This window comes from Palaemon carinicauda, chromosome 17 (assembly GCF_036898095.1).
Source record: "Palaemon carinicauda isolate YSFRI2023 chromosome 17, ASM3689809v2, whole genome shotgun sequence".
NCBI lineage: Eukaryota > Metazoa > Arthropoda > Malacostraca > Decapoda > Palaemonidae > Palaemon > Palaemon carinicauda.
In genome coordinates this window covers 48804167-48830185 of record NC_090741.1, presented here as the reverse complement: position 1 = coordinate 48830185, position 26019 = coordinate 48804167, and the positions used below count along the sequence as shown (strand labels likewise).

The 26019-nt window shown below is 39.8% G+C and overlaps 1 protein-coding gene across 1 annotated transcript in view; it reads left to right on the top strand.

Annotated features, from left to right (window-relative positions):
- LOC137656345 (uncharacterized) overlaps nucleotides 1-26019 on the top strand; it is a 239123-nt gene that overhangs the window by 22796 nt on the left and 190308 nt on the right. Inside the window, exons 6-13 of the mRNA XM_068390517.1 lie at nucleotides 638-768; nucleotides 6326-6503; nucleotides 7612-7795; nucleotides 8739-8895; nucleotides 11188-11269; nucleotides 20423-20606; nucleotides 21314-21650; nucleotides 23208-23350. Of these exons, the coding sequence (XP_068246618.1) occupies nucleotides 638-768; nucleotides 6326-6503; nucleotides 7612-7795; nucleotides 8739-8895; nucleotides 11188-11269; nucleotides 20423-20606; nucleotides 21314-21650; nucleotides 23208-23350 (1396 nt within the window). The remainder of the gene's footprint in view (nucleotides 1-637; nucleotides 769-6325; nucleotides 6504-7611; nucleotides 7796-8738; nucleotides 8896-11187; nucleotides 11270-20422; nucleotides 20607-21313; nucleotides 21651-23207; nucleotides 23351-26019) is intronic.

The following is a 26019-nucleotide window of genomic DNA, read 5'->3' as shown; positions in this document are numbered from 1 at the left end:
AATTAGAGTAAATTTATTAAAAATAAAAACTTGTCTTTGCCTTTACTGATTCCATATGCATTGTCTTGATTCAGTAAGTGTGTTTTATCTTGATATGTATTCTCTTACTACTTCCATCGAAAGCAGCTTTCTCTTGCAAATCCTTCTATGTAAAATCCTTATTCAATTCACAACATATAATCATTTGCCTCCTCCTTGACCTTTCACCTCTAAAAGGGCCCAACCAGGTAAGCCCTCTTGACCCCCTTCCCCCATTTTTCATACGTAATACATACCAATGAGTATACGTTACTTACAATTTTTTTCTTAAATCTGTAATTATACTATTTGGTATTCACACGCCCCTGCTTTATACACGACGCCCACTGGGTGTTCGCGCGAGGGTAGTAACCTCTGCATTCCATACTTTAACTTTCTCTGGTATATTTGGAACTATTTATATCAGAAAAGTGTAAGGAAGGACCCTTTTCACCGGGCGTCATAGGTCGACCCAGAAATACTATATGGTAAAATGGAGAGACTGAGAAAGCACTCGTAGGTCTCTCTCTTCGTGAAGCGTACCTATTCTTGTCGATATCAAAGACCTTTAAAACAACAGAAATTTTGATGTAGATTAATTTTTTTTAAATTGTTTCAGTGATGGACAGCCAGGCTGGTTTTGGGACCATTTTAACACCAGTGTACCGACTTCAACTTACTTGGTTGCCTTTGTAATCAGTGATTTCTCCCACATGAACTCCACGCAAAACGACCACGTCCTCTTCCGAGGTGAGCTCAGAGTAAAGGTTATCTCTTTCATAAGGTATTTAGTCATTTAGGTCTGGTTATATATAGATAGATAGATGAATAGATAGATTTATCTATTAGAACTTTGCCCACATGAACTCCACGGAAAACGACCACGTCCTCTTCCGAGGTGAGCTCAGAGTAAACGTTATCTCTTTTATGAGGTATTTAGTCATTTAGGTCTGGTTAAAGATAGATAGATAGATTTATTCGGCACATTTGCACATGTTACATGGTTATGTATACAAAGCAGTGAGATCGAAATACAGTAATTTTATGAATCTTGGTTGAACCCAAAAATACAGAGTATACGCCATGACATACACAGTACAGCCATGGATAGCACAAGCAAGAGCATTGGCTCTTGATCCCATTGTGGTCCTTATAACAAAGGATTCGTTCTTGAGAGGCAAAATTTGGAGATGGGAACAGTGAAAGAGAGTGTGGCATTTGAAGTAAGAAATGTGGTTGGAAGAAAAGTAAAAGACAAAACGATGTATATATTATGATAAAGAGTCACAGGTCTAGTGTAATTAATTGTTCATTAAATTTTTCGTCAATATTGATGTACTGTTTATATGTATATGTAATTTTGCTGTATTTCTCTCAGGTCTCATTTTACCTCTTTCTAAGCTATGGAAAGTTTTTAGTAATAATAATAATAATAATAATAATAATAATAATAATCTTTATTTCAGCAAAAGCCATATACAGGGTTACAATAAGGGTACAGTGATCTTACACTTTTGACATCAGTAAAAAAAAAAAAAGATGAGATATGCAATAATATCAGTGATATATTATAAACATCAATTAGCAGGTTGACCACAGAGTTCTAAGGTCTGGATAACAAAGTCACAATAGAGTTAACGCTTAACAATGATGATAACATACATATCAGCAAACAAAAAGAGAGGGAGAAAGAAAAAAAAAATGGAGATGACAATGATAAATATGTTGGAACAGAAATTGCTTGAATAATGAAAGAACACTGGGGAGAAAAAAAAAATCTAGTCACTGAGCAGGTGGTGTGAAGGAAATACAGGACATCCAGACAACAAAGATGTAACATAATAAAACACGTTATCATTACTTGGTATCATACCAAAGTTATTTAGTGATGAAGATTTGGCATATCCACACTATCAAATATTAGTGAATACAATTCATTGTACTGACGCTTCCGTATTCCAGGTTTCCCACATTTTGGATTTTATTCTCGCTGCACTTGCAAGCACATTTTGAATTAGGGGATTTTCACTAGATCGTAGGCGGGAGGTGAGACTTACTATAGAGCGACGAATGATGGTTTTTAGGTTATCCAGTCTATTTTCAACAAACATCGCTGAAGCTGAATGGTGCCTCGGGGTATTGGTGAGGCGCCTTAGGATATCATTGTGAATGACTGTGATACGTCTCATCGATTCACGCGTATAGTTTGCCCATAGCGAGCAGCCGTATACGTTATAGCAGTAGGTTTGAAATAGGAGTTTTTTGATATCTTGGCAGCAGAAGGCAAATCTTCTCATTACCATGTTCCCTAGACAACACAATTTACGTCGCCTGTTTTCAATGTCAGATGTGTCCTTTAAATCTTTCGTAATGATGTGACCTAGGTAAGGAAAATCATTGACGAATGCTAGCTGATGGTTTTGAAGGTAAATATGTGGATTTTCTATGAAACGGAGCAATCTAGGAAGGACAGACATGCACTGTGTCTTCGATTCATTATAGATTATGTCATGTTCATTAGCGTATGCGTTGCAGGTGTCGATAAGAGTGTATGGCCTTTGGACTGGTTCCAGATCTATGTAAGGATATTAAGATGGCTAATAGTCATATTTTGACCATAACAGTAATCAAGATTTTCAACTTCACTTTTTTTTATAATTGTTACTTATTGTTTTGTCGATATTTCAGCCTCGTCCTTTTTATTTTCATCTTTTTTATAACTGTTACTTATTGTTTTGTCGATATTTCAGCCTCGTCTTTTATTTTCATCTTTTTTATAACTGTTACTTATTGCTTTGTCGATATTTCAGCCTCATTCTTTTTATTTTCAACTTTTTTATAACTGCTACTTATTGCTTTGTCGATATTTCAGCCTCGTCCTTTTTATTTTCATCTTTTTTATAACTGTTACTTATTGTTTTGTCGATATTTCAGCCGCGTCCTTTTTATTTTCATCTTTTTTATAACTGTTACTTATTGTTTTGTCGATATTTCAGCCTCGTCTTTTATTTTCATCTTTTTTATAACTGTTACTTATTGCTTTGTCGATATTTCAGCCTCATTCTTTTTATTTTCAACTTTTTTATAACTGCTACTTATTGCTTTGTCGATATTTCAGCCTCGTCCTTTTTATTTTCATCTTTTTTATAACTGTTACTTATTGTTTTGTCGATATTTCAGCCTCATCCTTTTTATTTTCATCTTTTTTATAACTGTTACTTATTGCTTTGTCGATATTTCAGCCTCGTTCTTTTTATTTTCAACTTTTTTATAACTGCTACTTATTGCTTTGTCGATATTTCAGCCTCGTCCTTTTTATTTTCATCTTTTTTATAACTGTTACTTATTGTTTTGTCGATATTTCAGCCTCGTCCTTTTTATTTTCATCTTTTTTATAACTGTTACTTATCGCTTTGTCGATATTTCAGCCCCGTCCTTTTTATTTTCATCTTTTTTATAACTGTTACTTATCGCTTTGTCGATATTTCAGCCTCGTCCTTTTTATTTTCATCTTTTTTATAACTGTTACTTATCGCTTTGTCGATATTTCAGCCTCGTCCTTTTTATTTTCACCTTTTTTATAACTGTTACTTATCGCTTTGTCCATATTTCAGCCTCGTCCTTTTTATTTTCACCTTTTTTATAACTGTTACTTATCGCTTTGTCCATATTTCAGCCTCGTCCTTTTTATTTTCATCTTTTTTATAACTTACTTATCGCTTTGTCGATATTTCAGCCTCGTCCTTTTTATTTTCATCTTTTTTATAACTGTTACTTATCGCTTTGTCGATATTTCAGCCTCGTCCTTTTTATTTTCATCTTTTTTATAACTGTTACTTATCGCTTTGTCCATATTTCAGCCTCGTCCTTTTTATTTTCATCTTTTTTTATAACTGTTACTTATCGCTTTGTCGATATTTCAGCCTCGTCCTTTTTATTTTCATCTTTTTTATAACTTACTTATCGCTTTGTCGATATTTCAGCCTCGTCCTTTTTATTTTCATCTTTTTTATAACTGTTACTTATCGCTTTGTCGATATTTCAGCCTCGTCTTTTATTTTCATCTTTTTTATAACTGTTACTTATCGCTTTGTCGATATTTCAGCCTCGTCCTTTATATTTTCATCTTTTTTATAACTGTTACTTATTGTTTTGTCGATATTTCAGCCTCGTCCTTTTTATTTTCATCTTTTTTATAACTGTTACTTATCGCTTTGTCGATATTTCAGCCTCGTCCTTTTTATTTTCATCTTTTTTATAACTGTTACTTATTGTTGTGTCGATATTTCAGCCTCGTCCTTTATATTTTCATCTTTTTTATATCTGTTACTTATGGCTTTGTCGATATTTCAGCCTCGTCTTTTATTTTCATCTTTTTTATAACTGTTACTTATCGCTTTGTCGATATTTCAGCCTCGTCCTTTATATTTTCATCTTTTTTATATCTGTTACTTATGGCTTTGTCGATATTTCAGCCTCGTCTTTTATTTTCATCTTTTTTATATCTGTTACTTATCGCTTTGTCGATATTTCAGCCTCGTCCTTTTTATTTTCATCTTTTTTATAACTGTTACTTATTGTTTTGTCGACATTTCAGCCTCGTCCTTTTTATCTTCATCTTTTTTATATCTGTTACTTATGGCTTTGTCGATATTTCAGCCTCATCCTTTTTATTTTCATCTTTTTTATAACTGTTACTTATTGTTTTGTCGACATTTCAGCCTCGTCCTTTTTATCTTCATCTTTTTTATATCTGTTACTTATAGCTTTGTCGATATTTCAGCCTCATCCTTTTTATTTTCATCTTTTTTATAACTGTTACTTATTGTTGTGTCGATATTTCAGCCTCGTCCTTTTTATTTTCACCATTTTCTTGTTTTCTTTATACTTGTCGTACATGTGGGCATTAGATTAATCACTAACTGCTGACTGCAGTAGAAACATTAGAGCTAAAAGCTAATCGTAGTATAATTTGGTGCTGCTTGCATTGCAAGAGATCGAGTTTGACTTAATGGGTTGGTTAATTTCCTCATTTTAATAAGGACACTCCAAAATCAAACCATTGTTCTCTGGTCTTGGGTAGTGCCATAGCCTCTGTACCATGGTCTTCCACTGCCTTAGGTTAGAGTTCTTTTGCTTGAGGGTACACTCGGTCACATTATTCGATCTTATTTCTCTTCCTCTTGTTTTGTTAAAGTTTTTATAGTTTATACAGGAGATATTTATTTTAATGTTACTGATCTGTGACTATTTTATTTTTCCTTGTTTCCTCTCCTCGTTGGGTTATTTTCCCTGTTGGAGCTGCTGGGCTTATAGCATTGTGCTTTTCCAACTAAGGTTGTAGCTTAGCAATTGATAATAATGATAATAATAATAATAGTAATAATAATAATAATAATAATAATAATAATAATAATAATAATAATAATAATAATTTGGTGCTTATGTTCATAAGTTTAAACAAAGGTCGTGAAATTACTTCAAAGTGCCATTTAGTCCAATGTTGTATTTATTTGTTTTACTTTTAGTGTTGTTTGTTTATGTCTATATTTATTTCTTTGTTGATTTGCCTTTACTTTTCTCCTCTGTCAACGTTCTCTCTCGTCATTACGTAACAAACTGCTTTTCAGTTATTATTTCAATGTGAGTGTTGTATCCCAGAACAATGATAAGTGATACTTATCTTTAATCATCTCTGAAATAACTGCTGAAATATTGGCTCCAGTGTTATTAAAACATGTACTTTATCATGGCATGTCCAAAACATTTAAAAGAAAATAAGTAACCGTCTCTATTTTGTATATTATTTTGAAAAACTTGTCAATGAGCCATTAGGAATCCAAAACATTTAGGGTTGTGGTGGCCTGACGACGGTAGCATCCTTGTCTGGTGATTGCCAGACTGGGGTTCGAGTCCCGCTTAAACTCATTAGTCTCTTTGGTCGCTGCAACCTCACCATCCTTGTGAGCTAAGGATGGGGTGTTTGGGTGAGCATATATGTCTATCTGCTGAGTCTTCAGCAGCCATTGCCTGGCCCTCCTTGGTACAAGCTTGGGTGGAGAGTGGACTTGGGCACTGATCATATGTTTGTGCGTAGGGCATTGTCCTGCTTGATAGGGCAATGCCACTGTCCCTTGCGTCTGCTATTTATGAGCGGCGTTTAAACTTTAAACCATTGGTAGTCTTCAAGACTTATCCTCCTTTACAACTGTCTTAAGATTTTAAACACAAGGGATTGTGTAGAAATATATGAGCATTTTAAATTCCAAAAGATTAATTATGTTTGTTTTTGCAATCTACTTTGCAGTTTGGGCCCGCGAAGAAGCCATTAAACAGGCCAATTACGCCTTAAGATCGGGTCCTGCTATATTGACATTCTTTGAAGATTATTTCAAGGTTCCTTTCCCCCTGCCAAAATCTGATATGATCGCCATTCCTGACTTCTCAGCTGGGGCCATGGAAAATTGGGGTCTCATTACGTACAGGTAAATTTTGTTACACAGGAGGCTTACTCATAGTTAAGTATATTTTAATTTGGGGAGAGGAGATTTGATGTTTTAGATTGATTAGAATATTTTTAATAAACTGCTCTTGTTACCAAAAGATGATTTTTTAAAAACTTATTTTTTTACTGAATTTTAAATGGCCTAGGTTTTAACTTGATGTTTTATGCATTGTGACATTTTGTTAGAAAAAAAATTCCCTCTGTCAAGTTTTCATTTGTTGTTTTTGCTACCAGGTGCTTTGAATTAACACTAGGGTGCTTTTAGCAGGTTTTATTCTTAGCTCTTATTGTCAAGTTTCTTTGTAACACATTTAAAAAGTGTTTGTCATTTCTCTCTTGTAAAATTTCATTTTGCTTCAGAATTCAGCAACTTTACTCTGCCTCAACACTCCTTGCCAGTGTCTGAGTTTGACACTTTGTTCACTGACACAATCTCCCTTCAATATAAGATAGTTAATCCTTCTGTGTCATAGTTTAACCCTATTTAACAGCTCCTCACTTATCCTTCCCCTTAGTGGATTAGACTGGGTAAAGTCTATTGGGGGTGCAGATATCTATGGTTATCTTCGGATACGTCCCTGATTATACACGATATCTCAGGATAGTTGTTCCTTGGGTTAGAACCCTGTGATACCTGACGGTAATTCTCTTGTAATATCACTCGCAAGAATATTATTTAGTAGGAAGCAGCTGAAGGGAACTTCCATCAGGACGACATGGCTGTCTCACCCAAAAATAGATTTTTCCTACGTCAAAATCAGCAACTTTACTCTGCCTCGACACTCCTTGCCAGTGTCGGAGTTTGACACTTTGTTCACTGACACAATCTCCCTTCAATATAAGATAATTAATAATTCCATGTCATAGTTTAACCCTATTTATAAGATACACTTGTTCAACTCTAGTTCAAGGAAACTTCAGCTTGAAATATTCACTCATATTTGCTGACAGAATTTAACTCATCTTGTAGAATACATCTATTCACTTTATATCACACAAGGAAGGTCAGACACCACTTAAAATATTCCCTCTCATTTCCTGTAACTGTTTAAATACCCTTTGTAATTCTACCTTTTATATGCTGTCAGAGAGACGGCTATGTTATACGACCCTGCTGTGTCTTCAGCATCCAACAAGCAGCGAGTGTTGCAGGTTGTGGCTCACGAACTGGCTCATCAGTGGTTTGGAAATTTGGTGACCCCCGAGTGGTGGACAGACCTCTGGCTCAATGAAGGTTTCGCTTCGTTCATGGAGTATGTTGGCTCTGACTCGGTAAGTTTTAGGGGCTACTCTCTCTCTCTCTCTCTCTCTCTCTCTCTCTCTCTCTCTCTCTCTCTCTCTCTCTCTCTCTCTCTCTCTCTCTCTCTCTCTCCACGTGTAATGAGTTTATACTCAAAACTCATACCTCTTACATGTTCTTATGTCTTGAAGAATCTTATTGTAATCTCTCTCTCTCTCTCTCTCTCTCTCTCTCTCTCTCTCTCTCTCTCTCTCTCTCTCTCACAATGGTTTTGTGTATTCTACAGATATTGTAAAAGTAATAATTTTAATAACACTTACGTAGGAATCAAATACTGTATTTATATCCTTTAAATCGAGAGATTCGACAATTAAGATGAATATCTACATGTTGAAATCTACTCTTAGTAACATACTGACTCCCCCTTAGTTACATCCCTAGCATAAGGAAATAGATATTGTTCTACAGAGCACTGTTGCTGAAACAATTGATTGGGTATTTGTGATGCAAGAGGATTTCTAGTCACCAAAAGTAAATTTCATTTAGGAATTAAATTTCATCATGAATAGTTGACATCCATTTTTCATGTAATAGCATTTTGTTGTTGAAATTTGTTTAACAAGTAGATGGCTATTTTCTTCTTTTTTTACCCCCTGTTTGTGTGTTTGTTGGTTTAGGAATAGCTTCCTCGCTAAAATTTTAATCATATAGTAATGAAATTTCCAGGGATTAACTGTTATGTAAAAAGCTGGAAATGATTAAATTCTAGAAGGTCAAAGGTCAAGGTTACGGTCAAGCAAAATGTCCCATTCAGGTAACCAACCATAAGTTTAGACATCGTTGTCACAGAGACTTCCAACTTGGTTCAAATGTGAGTGTATGAAAAATCACGCCAAATTTTGTGAATGGATACAAATACTGTACAGTATAGCTTGAATGAGGACTGAATTACAATTTTTTTTTTCTTCTCCGTAGTTTGAACCTTCGTGGAATATGATGCAGCAATCGGTGATAGAAGATGTTCAGAGCGTCTTCGGTCTCGATTGTCTTGAATCTTCTCATCCAATCAGCATCCCTGTGAACCACCCAGACGAGATCAATGAAATTTTCGATCGCATATCTTATAGCAAAGGTGAGGAGAAAAGAAGCCAGCACAGTCTGGGATATGTAAACAGAAAAAAGGTGGTTTTACGTATGTATTCTTATGGGATTGTTCTTATAGAGTTTATGGATTGCTGGTAGGCTCTCTTTTTACAAGTTGGAATGTAAAACAACCTTCTTGATAATGTTTCTGGGCTCCGACCCGTGCCGCCCAGTGAAATGCTCCTTTAGCACCATTTCTAAGGTATATAACTGCTATATATTACCAGAGAAAAAATTGCATAGGGATGCCAGGTTGAACCCAGCTCGCTCACCTATATAAGGTGTCGATATAATACTGGGGCGTGATAATTCACAACCAGAGGCCTCGCACCATTTAGATGTCTCCTGTCAAAATCCCCGAACAGCGAGGTGCCGTTCAACATCCCGCTACTACTAGCCATCCCACGCCAGTGACGTCACTCCTTTTTTAGCACGCAATTTGATAGCCGTATTTTACCTTGTGTGTGAATTTCGCTGTTTTTTTTCTGGATTTACCTCAAGATGTCGGACTCCACTGTCCCTCCATCTAGGTTAAGTACCAGATCTATGAGTTTTGAGATTTGTAATAGGAACAATGTGTAAATAAATTGTTAGAATGTTAATACCAGAGTTAAGTTATTGTTAGTGTTACACTATTGGATAATAGGAATATCAACTAACTGGTTATAGTTTGATAATTATCGTTTATTGAGAGATTTAGATATGATACAAATCAGTAAAGTGGATATCAATCATCATCATCTCCTCCTATGCCTATTGACGCAAAGGGCCTCTTCTAGACTTTGCCAGTTGTCTCTATTTCAAGGAAATCATTAGTTTAGGGTAATTAATAGTCCTTTGTTAATGACAAATTTGCAGTAAGGGTGGGTAAGGGTAAAAGTTAAGAGTGTATTGTTAAAATAAGTGAATTGTTTCCTTTGGAACTAATGGCTGACCAGATAAAATTATTATTTACAGTACATAGGTGAAGACAGCTTTAGGCTTAATAAATTCTGTTCTCATGAGAGAGAGAGAGAGAGAGAGAGAGAGAGAGAGAGAGAGAGAGAGAGAGAGAGAGAGAGAGAGAGAGAGAGAGAGAGAGAGAGAGAGTTATCATTATCTCAAAGCAGGAAGAGAGAGAGAGAGAGAGAGAGAGAGAGAGAGAGAGAGAGAGAGAGAGTGTGTTATCATTATCTCAAAGCAGGAAGAGAGATAGAGAGAGAGAGTGTGTTATCATTATCTCAAAGCAGGAAGAGAGATAGAGAGAGAGAGTGTGTTATCATTATCTCAAAGCAGGAAGAGAGAGAGAGAGAGAGAGAGAGAGAGAGAGAGAGAGAGAGAGAGAGAGAGAGAGAGAGAGAGAGAGAGAGAGAAAATAATGCTTACGGATTGCAGCAGATTGTTGGCATCAGGAATTTTTTTTGTCGTGAGAGAGAGGGACATTGACTTACATTTGTGTATCAGGTCCTGTGTTTATATTTTAATTTAAATTACTAAAGTTACATTTAAATATGGGTGTGACGGACATAAAGGCTCAAGGCTGGACATCAGACGGATGTATGGAAAGTAGATAAGTCTCAGGCGTTTTCGTTAACACTGTTTAATGTACTAATCCATAATTCCGGTTGTAAAACTGGTAAAACGGAATGCCGCCATAAGAACTCTGTATCTCATTTACTATATTGACAGCATTTGACAGATAAAATTAAAGATACTCTCAAAACCGGCCTGTACCGTTTGAACATCAAACGGCGACAGTACATAAAAAATATACTCTTCATACGAAGTCACCTTAACATCACCTGTTATTTCCTAGTAGTGCTAGACAAGGCAAGTGATAACAACCAAAGCACAAGTTTGGACTTTTAAAAGTAATTTAGATATAAACATTATTACAGTTGAAATATGACTCAATACAGTATATAATATTTTTAGAATCAGCATTTTCTATATTTTTACATGTAAATTTAATTTGAATTATTTTGAAAGTCAGTAAATGATAGTTGTATTTTTCTGGATTTTGAGAAATGTTGGTTACTATTGTTTAACAGTATGTTTTCAAAACTTGTATAACATTTTATTTTGATAATGAACTGAATCAGATATATTATGTTTACCATGTTATTTGTATGTGACTACATAAACATTCATTGTTCTGAATGTTTAAACGCACCAAGAAATGTAGCATTCTCTTTGCTTCTTCTATATTAGAAGCTTGATTGATTTACATCCTATTTATGTTTTTTCTCTCACAGAAATTAATTAATTTAATTAATTTATTTATTTATTTATTTATTTACAGGATCTTCCATCATTCGCATGATGAGCTACTTCTTAACTCCCAGCACATTCACAAAGGGTCTCAGTAAATACCTCACCACATTGTAAGTAGGAGAATCTTTTTGGAAGTTTTTATAGTTTATAGCTTCATCTGTGGTGGATAATGGGGGAGGGTGGGCTGTGGCACCCTAGCAGTACCAGCTGAACTCAGTTGAGTCCCTTGTTAGGCTGGGAGGAACGTAGAGAGTAGAGGTCCCCTTATTTGTTTTTGTTTCATTTGTTGATGTCAGCTCCCCCCCAAAATTGTGGGAAGTGCCTTGGTATATTTATGTATGTATGAAAAAGATTTATTTTAATGTTGTTACTGTTCTTATTATATTTTAATTTTTTATTACTTCTCTTGTAGTTTATTTATTCATTTCCTTTCCTTACTGAGGGATTTTTCCCTGTTGGACCCCTTGGGCTTATAACATCCTGCTTTTCCAACTAGGGTTGTAGCTTAGCTAATAATAGTTCATCATCATCGCCTCCTGTTGACGCAAAGGGCTTCAATCAATAGAGGATTCATTGGCTATATTCATCAAAGGATAGCCAGTTCCGTGTGATGCGTAGTGCCTATCTAACACTTAGGCAAGTGACCCTGTTGGTCCTTACCAGTTCCAATAAGATCATCCGCCAGGGATCTGGAGTAGAAGCCGAAGAGACATCTTGTCTATCACCTTAAACCCAATCCGTCACCCTGCTGCCAGTGACTTCTTCGAGATTTAGGGGTCGGGCATTTCCTCCATACCCAAAGTTCTCGTTACTCCTCCAGGTTGCTCATCTGCTTATATAGCCATTGGTAAACATGGATTACTAAGATATATCGCTCAGCACGGTAATAATTATACATACATACATATACCAAGGCACTTCCCCCAATTTTGGGGGGTAGCCGACATCAACAAATGAAACAAAACAAAAAAGGGGACCTCTACTCTCTACGTTCCTCCAGCCTAACAAGGGACTCAACCGAGTTCAGCTGGTACTGCTAGGGTGCCACAGCCCACCCTCCCACATTTTCCACCACAGATGAAGCTTCATAATGCTGAATCCCCTACTGCTGCTACCTCCGCGGTCATCTAAGGCATCGGAGGCAGCAGCAGGGCCTACCGGAACTGCGTCACAATCGCTCGCCATTCATTAGATTTAATGTAATGGTTTATAAAACAATTGCTATTTTTGTCCTATTAACTTTGCTTCAACAGTGAGATCTTCAATCAGTGATGTCTTTTGAAATTTGTTTCTTCAATCAATTGGTTTATCTTTATCAGTTGTTTGTTTTCTCTGGGTCTTCACTTTAGCCTCGGCATATTCATCAAGGATTTTACTTCCCACAGAAAAGTTCCCGTTCTCTGCATAGTCAGGAACTTTTATCTTTGAGCATTTTCCTTCCACCAGTAAAGTCTCCTCCCGTAAGAAACTGTTCTTCCTCAGTAACTTCCTTTTCTTAGCTTTGTATCCCTCAGAACTTAACTATTACCTTCAATGACCATCTTCAGTAGATTCTTCCATTTTTTCATTGACTTAATGTCCCTCTAACTGTAGGCTACTTCTAAAATATTCATAAAATCTTGCAATACATGCACATATCTTCAAGACACTAAACTAATGTAATAGCCAAAATATGAAGAAACTATCTCATCGAAATTAGATTTTTTTCAACGTTTGATATGGCTTTGTTAAGCATTTTTCACCATAAAAGGGATTTTGACGAAGGAAAAATCTATTTCTGGGGAGAGACCTGTGGCGCCCGGTGAAAAGTCCTTCTTGTATGTCTTTTCTGATAAAACCTTCCAATTATACCAGAGAAAGATAAAAGCATGGAATGCTGAGGTTACAACCCTCGCGCGAGCACCTTTTGGGTGTCGTGTATAAAGCAAAGGCGCGTGAAATCCACTATTCACAGGTTGTCTTCCATTTAGTTAATTCCTTCGTCAAAGGGATGGGCCGATACAACGGCCCTAGACACCCCCCCATCGCCGCACCACCCACGCCACGACGCGAGCGCCATCTGAACAACATCCTTCTGTAATGGTCATGACGGCTTGGAAAGGAAAGGGTGGGATCGTGTAAAATAAAGGGGGAAGGGTTTCACCGGGCGCCACAGGTCTCTCCCCAGAAATAGATTTTTCCTTCGTCAAAATCCCTTTTCTGGGTCGATCTGTGGCGCCGGGTGAAAATGTACCAGAGAATGCCTTCCAAGCCCAACAATAACTAATTTAATGAGGGGAGAGAAACAACACCATGTAAAGAAAATCATAAATAATTAAGGTAAACAAACATGATAACAGGGAAGCCTCCGAGTATCAGAGGAAACATGCTACAAAACTGACATGGCTAAGAATATCCCAACCCTATAACAACGGTAATCAATAATAGTTACAAACATAACCTAATATGTAATAAACTTAGGGCTAACGAACCACCAAGGAAGCGGCGTCGTGGTGCGAGTGGCGGGTAGGAGGGAGAAGAAAAGAGATGGATGAAAGGAAGAACAAAAGATCACTGGGGAGAGATAAGGCTCCCAGCTGCAACTGTTGGGTATTTAAGAGCCTGTAAGTTCATTAGATAGTGGCGTTTGAAGACCATAGGAGATTCCCAACCCGTGAACTTTATAAGGTCATCAAAGTCCATCTTCTGGGGGAAATGATCCCGGATTGGCTTGTTAAACGAAGTATAGGATCTATAGCCTAATACCACGTATGGGAATGGTACCTCCTTGTTCTCTGATAAACAAGGGGCCAGACGATCGGGTAGCAGTCGTGGCTAAAAAGGCCCTGAGAGTGGTGACCGGACATAGAGAAGTATCTTGGAGAAGAGGAATAACTTTCCAAGGGGACCACCTATTTTGGGGGTTAACGGCCGAATCATATTGGCGAATTGTCGAGTCCCTTTTGTCTGATTCGATGAAGAAATCGTTTTCCGGTTCAATGTTCGCGTCTCTACGAGCTGCCAACTTCCTGTAGTCCACAAAGTTAGGGTTTTGGACATCCTTGAGTAATCTGACACAGTGAGTTTGGAATACTCGGGTCAGTTTGAGGAACGGGATCCGGATGGGACGGAGTTTCCACTCGAGGAGGAGAGGAAACCAACTGTTCTTGGGCAGTGAGGTGGTACTAAAGCCACTGCGCCCCGGAAGGAGCGCAGTCGGTGTTAAAGTTTTTAGAAGATTCACTGGGAGAGATAGGGAAATCTTCCTCTAATGGTTCCAATCCCGGGGTAATGCGTCCATGGCATGAGCCCGAGGGTCCAGGATTGGGGTCACATAACAAGGAAGTTTGTGATTGATCTGAGATGTGAATAGATCTACTTGGATGCCTGGAACGAACCTGAGTATCCACCGAAGTGAAATTCTGACTCCAGGGAACTCGTCCTGGATAGTGAGCCCGTTCTCACATCCTGGCCTCCCGCTAGGTGAGGTGCTGACAGGAACCAGTTCTTTTCTGTTGCCCAGGCGCAGAAAGTGACCAGGATCTGATTCAGGTTGGGTGACTTGGATCCTCCCCTGTTTCCGTAGTGTACCTCGTCTGTGCTGTCTGACACTACTCTGATGTGGGTCGACCTCGGAGGAGTCTCTCTCTTCAGTGGTCAAGAACACTGCCATGGCTTCGAGAACATTGATATGGGACTGTTTCATGGCTAGTGACCAAGAACCTGAAACATCTGATGTTCGGAGAAATCCCCCCATCCACTTAGAGACACGGCTGAATGGAATGTCACTTGTGGAGGTGGGAATTGTAGAGGAACCGCTTTGGAGAGGTTCTTCGGTTCGGACCATGGGCGTAGTCTCATTTTCCCGACAGAGGGGATCTTCAAGACCTTGTCTTCTTAAAGGTACTGTAGCTCTCTTTCTCCAAAATCGATTGATGTCTTGAGTTTGGCTTTTATTAGGAGATCTGTTACTGAAGTGAATTGTGAAAGGCCGAGGATACTTTCTAGGCTCTTTGGACACCTGTTTGTGCTTGAGAAATTCTTGATCTTGGAACCTATTCCTCTTACTTTTGGAAGGGAGAGACAACGTGTGCTTCGAAAGGTCCCACTGAATGGCTAACCATTCTAAGTGGCCTGATGGTCGCAGGCGAGACTTATGGAGATTGACCCGAAATCACAGGTTGTCGAGCGATCGAAGTAATTCCTTCGTAGCTCTGTTGCCTTCTATGGCCGGCCGGGCCCAAATGAGCCAACCGGCCAGATAAGCAAAGATCTGTATCTCTTGGTTCCTGAGTTGTTCTAACACTGCCTCTCCCAGTTTCGTGAATATCCTGGGATCAATGTTGAGGCCGAAGGGCATGTCTTGAACACAAAGGCTTTCCTGCTTAGGTGGAAACCCAGATAAGAAGAGAAGTTTCGAGCTATAGGCGCAAGCTAATAGCGGTCGGTAAGATCGACAGAGGTGGTGACGGTCCCACGGGGAAGTAAGGTCCGTACCTAAGAGATAGTCGTTTGATTGCTTTTTCTTGAGTAACCCTGTGGTGTACTCTTTCAGGACGGGAGTGGATTTCTGGGAGAAGGTCACTGGCGGAGGAGGAGGACCTTGAGGCCATTTTCATCTCAAACCGTTAGAGACTATGCTATGATCCCACAGACCGAGTCCAATGGTCACGAAAGTGGTAAAGTCTTCCCTCTACCGGGACCACCGCGTTGTGAGGGAGTGAATCTAGGTCCTTCCCTTCTCCGAGCCCCCTTTTTCCTAGGTCCGCCTTGATGTCGGGACTGTCTTCTACTCCTGTAGCTTCCTCTCTGGTGTCCATGAAAGGAGCCTGAGGGTTCGGATCTAGGGCTGCATGCAGGCAAAACATCCCAACGGAGTTGGGCTGTGTACCTGGGGAATCAGTGAGGTAGACCACCTGATGATGGGGGGTCAGATACAAAAGCGTCGAACCAGAGGAAGGCTGTGATGACGAGTGGGAAACCGACTATCGATTCCTGTCTGATAGAGGTCTCAGACAGAACGTACTTCCCACAACTGACCCGATCAGACCAACAAACGTGTAGGTCGAACTGGAAGGGCAGAGCCTGGAATTATCGTACCCCCCAGGCTGACAACATCCTGGTCCAGACAGATCGGGCCTGCCCTTTAGGAAATAATACCGTTACCTTCGGTACCTTGTCTAAGCTAACCAAGGCAATCTCTTTCAATCGAACGAATCCGTTGAATGGGAATTCTAGTACCTGGGAGTAAAATCTAGGTCCCCCAGAGGGAGGACGTCTATGACCTCCAGATTTATGGTACCACCTATATCCGAGTTCCTGAACGGCACTGACTCACCACCATACCTTAGAGCTGCGTCATAGCCCCTTGGATTTCCTTAGAATGTGTTGCTTTTAGCCGTCACAGTTTATGCAGGGTAACATGAACATTAGGATCCTTTAATGGTCCTAGGTCGGTGACGTAGGTAATTGCAAAGCTGAAGGCTCAAAACTCATCCCCACATACCTGCCCGTCCATGGGGTCGTTGTCCAACCTTAGAGAGGACACTCCGAGGAGATAGGGACCTCTAGATGGAGCATTCCTTCCCAACTTCGATACCCAAGGGTGGAGAGCCTCTCTTGCAGGCCAGAGAGAATCATCATCATCCTGATGGGAACCATGCAGGCGAACCTTCTGTAACACAAAGGGGACATAAGTCTGGATGTTCCTTGAACTTTGGTTAGCGATCCTATTCACAGGCTGGGATCATCTGTATAACTCTTAAAAAGCAATTTTAAAGACAAGTTATTTAATGTATTATCTTCTGGGGTATAGTGCGACACTTGTATTCATGAAATGTGACACTGTTGGCGCATTCGCCACTGGGTGGAAATTTATTTCTATATGAACACTATGTTGTATGGATATTTATCCATATCTAGACATAGTTAGAATTGACTATGCATAAATATAGGCATAATTAATGTATTTCTATTTGAACACTATGTTGTATGGATATTTAGCCATATTTAGACAGTTAGGATTGAATATGCATAAATATAGGCATAATTAATTTAATTCTATTTGAACACGATGTTGTATGGATATTTATCCATATTTATACATAGTTAGAATTAAATACATGCATAAATATAGGCATAGTTACTTTCATAAATAATTTTTTTTTTTTTTTTTTTAATCCTTCCCTTTACAGGTAAAACAAAAGATTGGCCACCCGTGGTCTGAGTGATCTCCGACTGTACTGGATCTCCGGTAACCATCCCCGGTACAAACAAAGGACCGTCATAGTGACAACGTGAACCAGAGGAAATCTAATATTAACCTCAATGCTGATCGCCTGTACGATATCCGGTTAAGCCGGAGATTCGATGAAAAGGATCGTAATGACGATATTGTGATTATTCATGAAAAAGGGTTCATACCCTGATTCTGATCGTCTGATTGATCTCAGTTTGTACCGGAGAACCAGTGACAAAGGTCCGGCAACGTGAAAACGTGATCCTCACCGGTACGATAACATTCTCTAAAACTGAATGTCTGTGTTATCTCCAGTGAAGCCGGAGATTCGATGAAAAAGGGACCGTAATAATGAAACTGTGAAATCCTCATCGGTATCACATTGTTAACTCCGGTTCTGGACGTCTGCTTGATCTCTGTTTGTATGGGAGATCCGGTAGCAAAGGCCAGTCCCCGTGAGATCGTGACCGTCACCGGTACGATAACATTAACCTCAATGAATGTTTGAGTTATCTCCAGCGAAGCCGGAGATTCGATGAAAAAAGGGGCCGGAAAGGTGTAATTGAGATCAAACATGACAAAGGTTCGTGTGCAAAAAGGTCTCAGCCGGAGTCTGAGTGCTGGATTTCACCGTTGCACTCCAAATATCTGACTAGTTCTCACCCAATGAGTATCCATTATATCGGTGTATAACTCAAGGCGGAGCTAAGCATAACTCAAGGCGGAGCTAAGGGTGTCGGTATAAATCGAACCCAATTAATGACTCATACACCAACGTTCCTACTAATAGTGTTAGCTATATTAACAGTAACCACATCAATAAAACGTGTATAACATTAAACGTACTATCATCAACTCTGATAATAAGAGGAGGCCTGAATAACTCGTGAACGTATAAAAACGGAGAACGGGAAAATCACCTCCCTTACTCGAGCTAATAAACGAGCACCCTATGCTCTCACTCTCAAGGTTACATAATAAAAGCTAACATCACACAATAATATAAGGAAAGTAAAAAACTGATTGCTTTTATTTTATTTTTATTTTTTCCTTTTTCTTTTTCATTTTTAGTCATTGTAATAACCAAAAACGAAGAATAACGACAACGTAACCAATAAATAAGGATATAGTCTAAATCGAGCCTTCCTGGGGCGAGTACAAACTAACAGACTAAATCGCAAACGTTTAAATCGCTATTCGGCCAAAACCATTGTTGGCACTATAATATCCAAATGTTTGTATATTTGTAATTTACCTAATGTCTGTTAATGACATAAGGATAAATAACTTAAAGCAATCTGCCGACCTGCGAGGGTCGGGGAAGCAGTGACATGCCCTTAAAATAAATATAAACACCAGCCTTAGCTAAAGGCAAGGCAAATATAAGTGTTAAGTGTATGGGCGACCTCCGGTGAAGCCGGAGCGTAATGAAATGTCCTGAATAATGCAGTCTTAGCCAAAGGCAAGGCAAATATAAGTGTGAAGTGTATGGGCGACCTCCGGTGACGCCGGAGGATAATGAGATACCCTGAATAATTCAATTGTGGCTAATAATTCAATTGTGAAGATATAAAAGCCAAGCCGCAGCTAAAGGCTAAGGCTTAGATCATAGCAAAGCGTATTTACAAACTCCGGTGAGGCCGGAGGGAGAAGAAAGGTCCTGAATAATTATTGTGAATAAAAACACAATTGTAATAACAATGGCTATTGTGGATATGGCCGTGGCCTGAGACCGCAGTAAGGGCCACCGGAGGGTCGTATCTAAACAATATGAAGCCCGTCCCATGCAGTAACAATATATAACTATAACCATAGAACGAAAGTCATTGAGAATCCCTCAAGCCGGAGTAGAACTCAAGGCGGAGTGGAAAACGTTCATAAACTACTCCCGAGCCGTAACGGGGAGAGGACGAACACGGACCAAAATAACGCTAACAATTGAAAAGTCACGAAAAATAAATAACTCGTAAGTTATCATCCACCCCGAGGGGGAGAGGTGAGGGAGGGAGAACCCGTTGAACGCACAAAACAGAAAACGGGAAATCCGCTCAACCACCAGAGCAAAGAAAGAAAACGAGAGAAAGGGGTAACTCGTGACTGCGAACAGAAAACGGGGACCCCAATCTCTCGCTCTCTTGGACACAAAAACAGGACTAAAAATCACACAACACTATTATAAACGTATAAAATAAAAATGTACATCCATATAACACTACGATCGAAGAATAGCATCTGCTAAAACTTAAATAAATAGCACAGTCGAGTGACGAACGCCTCGGAGGGGCGGGCACTAAACAAATACAAAGCTAAATCGCTATCTCGTTCGTAGGCTGGACTTACTAGCAAAAAGTACCATGAGCATAAATACACAAAAAAATTAAAAATAAAAATAATAACGGTTCTAAAGGCATAAGGCCAGGGACTTAACCAAGAACCTAAGTGACAGAGTACTAAACGGGCAGACAAAGATGAATTCCCAACAAGTGAACAAACAATGGCCGCCATGAAAGGCCAAACGGGAATAATAAAACAGACTATACTGGATATAAAACAAAAGCCCGGTACAATAAAATACTGTCAAAACAAACTATGGTACTTAACATTGGAATGTGTGAAGATGAAGCTTCGGACATGACAAAATAAATCCACGATAGATAAAAAAGACCGAGAGCACAACAAAACAATTCAACACTTTGTATTCCAAAAAGAAGGATAGTGGATTTCACGCGCCTTTGCGTTATACACGACACCCAAAAGGTGCTCGCGCGAGGGTTGTAACCTCAGCATTCCATGCTTTTATCTTTCTCTGGTATAATTGGAAGGTTTTATCAGAAAAGACATACAAGAAGGACTTTTCACCCGGCGCCACAGATCGACCCAGAAAATATGAAATAATCAATGGTAAATGAGGAGTGTGTTGTAAATCAATTGTAGAAAGTGCATCTTTGTTGTCAATTGACCATAGGGAGATTGGCTTTACTGTAGTTCTACCATAGGAGGATCTCAGTGACCTAAGATCTTACTCTCATCATTTACTCGATTACAGAAAATACAAAAATGCAGAGCAAGACGACCTGTGGAGGTTCCTGACGGATGCCGGTCACGAAGACAAAACTCTGCCTGGAGACATCACTGTGAAGACGGTAATGGACACCTGGACCCTCCAAATGGGATATCCAGTTATCAAAGTGGAAAGAAGTCCATCTGGAACTTCGGCATCTGTAACACAGGTAGGAGAAATAGGCTGCATTGAAGCGAGTGGAAAAATCTTTGCAGGTGCAAAAATTGAAGTACTGGTTAGAGATTTTACTTTTTGAACACTTACATATGTTTTTATTTATTTTGTTCATTCAGTTTTAGATATCATGTTAGATATTATCTGAATAATAAATATTCATTATCTCATCATGTAAGCTTTACTAAAAATGAAAAATATTGACCTAAAAGGAAAAAGAAGGAAGAAATTAGAACCATGGAATCTTATGCAAATAATACAGTACATATATGTATCAAAATTTGTGCATTTTCATTATTTTGAAGTTTCACCAAGCCATTTAGGAATACCATTGCTCGACGTTTTTTCTTTATCAAAATCGAGATGTATTAAATAGCTTAATATGAATAAGAAATGGCAGTCCATCTAAGTAAAGTAAGAAATGGATCAGGTTTTTTTCAGGCATAATACTTTGGTTCTAGTAAGCCTTTTGAGACGATATACTTTAGATGCATTCATCTTGAACAAAAGAACTTTACATTATAGAAATCATTAGCTCTTTCTGAGACTTTAGTTAGCACCCAAGCTGGTTAGAGTTTTTGTTCAACTTTTAATCAGGCGTTTGCAATTTTAACGAATGTTTGTCCTGTTTAACTTGTGCAAACTTTCATTGCTGTGTATTATTGTCTATACTTTTTATTGAAATTTCTTTCTGATCATCAGGAACGATTCTTATTAGTGAAGAACATCAATTCAACTGACACCCATGACTACAAGTGGTGGGTACCTTTGACCTACACCAGTCGAGAGAACCCCAACTTTGAGGACACTCGCGCTATGGCGTGGATGAATAATACCCAGTCCGAGATCACAATAGACTCCTTGCCTGATCAGAATAATTGGGTCATCTTTAATCTTCAAGAGACTGGATATTACAGGGTCAACTACGATGACAACAATTGGAACTTGATTATCCACCAACTTCAGACAGACTATGAAGTTATCCATGTTATTAATCGAGCTCAGATTATTGATGACGCTCTCGATCTAGCTCGGGCTGGTATGTTGGTGAAGAAAGTTCAAATTTTTTATCTTTGTACTTAAGTGAAGGTTAGGTTATGAGTGGGGATACCTTAATGTGGTGAAAGGGTTTGTGCACCACCATGATCAGCAGAGCTCTAGTAGTCAGGGCCATCCAGATTATGTTGGTATGCTGTGAGCAATTGGACTAAAGTCTCCCACCATCACCAACCTGCAGTTAGAAAGCAGGGTGATAAAACTAGCAAAACACTAAACATGAATAAGGACATGTCTGAGGCTATTGTCCTGCAGTGGACCAGAAAATACAGTATTTGTTGTTGTTGTTATAGGTTCACTTGGTGTTTTGAGTCTGTGATTGTTATTTCACTCTAATCTTAACAATCTACACATTAATCCATTTTTGATACATGTCCGGACTTTGTTTTGATCAGTACTGTACTAATGATGAAAGAGAAAAAACATTAGCTCCCTTGGCAAACTTCCTCTGAATGCAATGGGCATTATGTACAATTTGGTTGTGTACTATCATAACTTAGTCGTACACGTCTGCTGCTGCCTCCGATGCCTTAGATGACCGCGGAGGTAGCAGCAGTAGGGGATTCAGCATTATGAAGCTTCATCTGTGGTGGATAATGTGGGAGGGTGGGCTGTGACACCCTAGCAGTACCAGCTGAACTCGGTTGAGTCCCTTGTTAGGCTGGGAGGAACGTAGAGAGTTTCTTTGTTGATGTCGGCTACCCCCAAAATTGGGGGAAGTGCCATGGTATATGTATGTGTATGTATGTACCATCATAACCAAAAGGGAAGTATCTAAATTCAAACTGCATTTCTTTTGAAAGAAATTGGGTTAATTCCAAGTGACTGCCGTCATCCAACCAATCTCCCTACTGTATATCAATATATAAGTACTTGCCTTTTATGTCACCTAGAATACTAAATAGGTCATAAATCTGTCAGAGGTAGATTTTAGAATATCAGAATTAAGCAAAAGTAATTGATACCAGCTCTAAAAATTTTCCAGTCCAGATGAAGTTACCTTCAATTTTTTAGGAAACATGTTGTAGGTCTTAAAATACAGTAGTACTTGAAAATGAGAATATGATAGTTGCTCTTAGATCAGTTGTTAATAGTTAATATGGAGAGTTCAAATACACCTCTTTCCAGAGTCCATGGGAATGGCTTGAAGTTGTATAGAAAGTTTTTTAATATATTGATAAAGTTTAAAGTTGTTTTACGAATATCATGCTGATCATTCCCAACGTCATGAGAGAGATGTGTGCAATGATTGATATTTTCTGTTAGTAATACATTTTTCAAAAGTGGTGGTTATCAGCATTTGTTGATTTTTTTCATATTACAAATGGATTAAATTTAACTTTAGCAAGAATCGTACAGTATAAGATAAATCGTAGGGGAAAAATTCATGCAATAAACAATGTAGAATTCTCATTCGTAAAATAAATTGAATATACAGTACTCATACTGTATGACTCAAGTAACCTAATCTTTAGTACCTACAAACATTTATATAACGAATAATTTTGGTTCTGACACACAACCTCATTTATCCAAACAGGTCAGTTGTCTTATTCAATAGCTATGAGCATCAATGAATACTTGAGTGAAGAGACCGAATACCTTCCTTGGGCTGCTGTCTTGAATAACATGGGCTACTTAGATAACATGCTCAGTAGATCAACTGCTTATGGTTCATTTAAGGTAGGTTGCTGGCTTTTTAGGTTCTGAAATAATTATTTCGTGGGTCTGCACTGGATCGTCACACCAAGTAAATTTCGTACTCTAGAGAGTTATAAAGTAATTTTTTGGGCTCAAGCCATGGCGTCCTGATGGAAGGTTCCTTTTTGGTAGCTTCCTTGGGTATATAACTACTAAATATTCCCAGAGAATTTAACCACAGGTTATCACAGAATTCTAACTTCTGGAGCGAGTATCCTAAAGGTTTCCCTTTAAGACATCGTATATCAACAGGGGACGCATGTATTAACGCGCCACATAGCTATCTACACCCCACATAGAGTTAACACTTCGATGTGTAGGGGCGGAGAATAGCTGGGGAGCCGTTCCACAGCTAATCTCGTTCGTGGCTACTTTTGGTACTCGAGACGTAAACAAACGGGCGCCATTGCTAAATGACGTCACGTCCGTCCTCATCCTTCGTTTAGTAGCTTGCCTCACTAGTCGGATTTTTCCCTGTGCGTACTTTATCGACTTGCATCTTAGCCATGTCTCTACCCTCGGCCTCGCCTTCTTCTGGAAAGTTGAGTACAAGGTTCCAGTATTGTTTAAATAAGCTCTGACCGTAAAGTAACTTTTACTTGTCGAGATATTTGATGTTTTGTGGCAGAGCTGTGCCTCGACCGGACCCGCCATTTTATGGCGTCGCTGTTGTTTTGCATGCCTTATTTAGCTAGCCCCAACAGCGTTTTCCGGCCTCATTAACTAATCGATACTATTAGTTATTTAGTCTTCATAGCTAGGAACTTTATATATCGTGTTTTGACGCCTTGTTATCGGTCATCATCTGACCCCATACCAGTTCGCTAGTCTAGCCCCTAGGCCAGAGCGCCTAACATCAGTGTTCATGCATGATATATTTCAGTGATCCTAGGTTTAATTATGAAGATAGTGGCATTATTTTACAATACTATTGACTGTGATGCAAGTGTTTTCGCCTTTAGGGACCATATAGGGGATAGGTTAGATAGTGTGCCTTTCTAACCTAACCTACAAGTAGGACCCCTATATGCTTCCTTCTTCCCCTGCCTTAGGGCATCCCCTCTGTGTAGTCTTGCTCCCCCTACCACGTAAGGGGATGAAGCTCATATCAGAGTATATATCGCTTCTCTGTCCTCCCTAAGGGAATGATCACCCCTTAGGGTTGCGTCCGAGAATGAGGAACGGCACGTCCTTTCTCTATCGCTGGGGCTAGGTCTCCGACCTTTCCTGCAATAGTGATACGTCTTCCATCCTTCCTAGTTCAGGGTGTAACATCCCTGCTCTAGGTTAGGCTTGGGGGGAGTTAGTTCTGTGCCTTGCTGAAACGATACCCATGCACCGTTCTCAGACAGGCTGCCTTACCTTAGGCTAGGGAGCGTCCTCCCTTCCTTGGTGGCCGCTTTGGTACAGAGCCTCCTCCATAGAAGACCCTTCTTCTTCTCCCCTCCCCACCTATCTCTTGTATGGCCTAGCCTATACTTAGGTTAGTCTATACCCATCTGTCCCCTGTCCTACAACTCCTCCTTAGGGTGGAGTGATAGGGCTACCTTGAGCTCCTGTGTGCAGTCCGCTCTGGTACATATACCCTTCATAGTGTCCTATGGGGTTAGCCACTTGATGCGTTTTGTCCACAGGGGTTCTCCCCCCCTCTTGGGTGTTCCTTAGCCCTCCCTTGGGCTACCCTGGCTCCCGGTCCTCTGCGGCCCCTGCTTCTGGGTGATAGGGCTAGCCTCTATCATGGGTACACCCACTCAGGTGGGATGTCTTGGGGTCCGTGGCCGTACCCCTACATCCCTCCTTCTGTCTCTTTCACTATCCTGGTGCCGGTCCCTTGCCGCCTCCCCTGTCGGTGATACCCACCTCCCACCTTGGTGACATATCCCTTGCCCTCTGGGCCGTCAGTCCTCCGTGTGTCGGAGGACTGCCGCCTCCCGTCGGCATCCAGCCGATGGCCTTCCCTCTTACCTCATAGCTTCGGTCGTCCGTCCACCGGTCCGGCCCCCGGAGTGCCGGCATCCACTGCCGGCAGTCCGGTTCTGCTATAACCCATCCTTGTCCCTGTCACCAAGCCGGCAACCTTCGGCTGCCGGAGCCGCCGCTCCCCGCCGGCGTGCCGCAGCTATGCCGGCGGCCGCCATCCTGGTATTACCCCTGACTTATATATTTATCTTCCCTAATGCCAGAAACTCTGCTGGAGCGGCCTCCGGCGTGCCGCCGGTCTGCCGGAGCCTTCCGGAGGCGTCAAAGCGACTTGCACCCCTTCTACTAGCTATCATCTCATGCTGATAGCTCTACATCGCAACCAGATGGTTTGATTACATAAATAGATAGGTATTATCTTACTGTTCTATTAGTAACCATGCTGTCTTCTTGCATATCACAGATTTCCAGCATGCTGTGTGTATCTTAGCACGGCTGGTTGCCGGGAACCGTTACCCTATGGGATCTTCTACGTTCCCAATTCTAGGGTCTGAGTGGCCTCAGTCCCAGTTTTATATCCTTGGCAATTCCCACTAGAATTCCCACTGCCTTCCTGGCATTCTATGTTGAATTCTGTCCTGTGCCCTCGGTCACAACAAATTGCCTATGGATAAGGTTACGGTAACCAGCCGGGCGGGTTACACGGAGTATGTGTCTATCTCCTTCTTTTC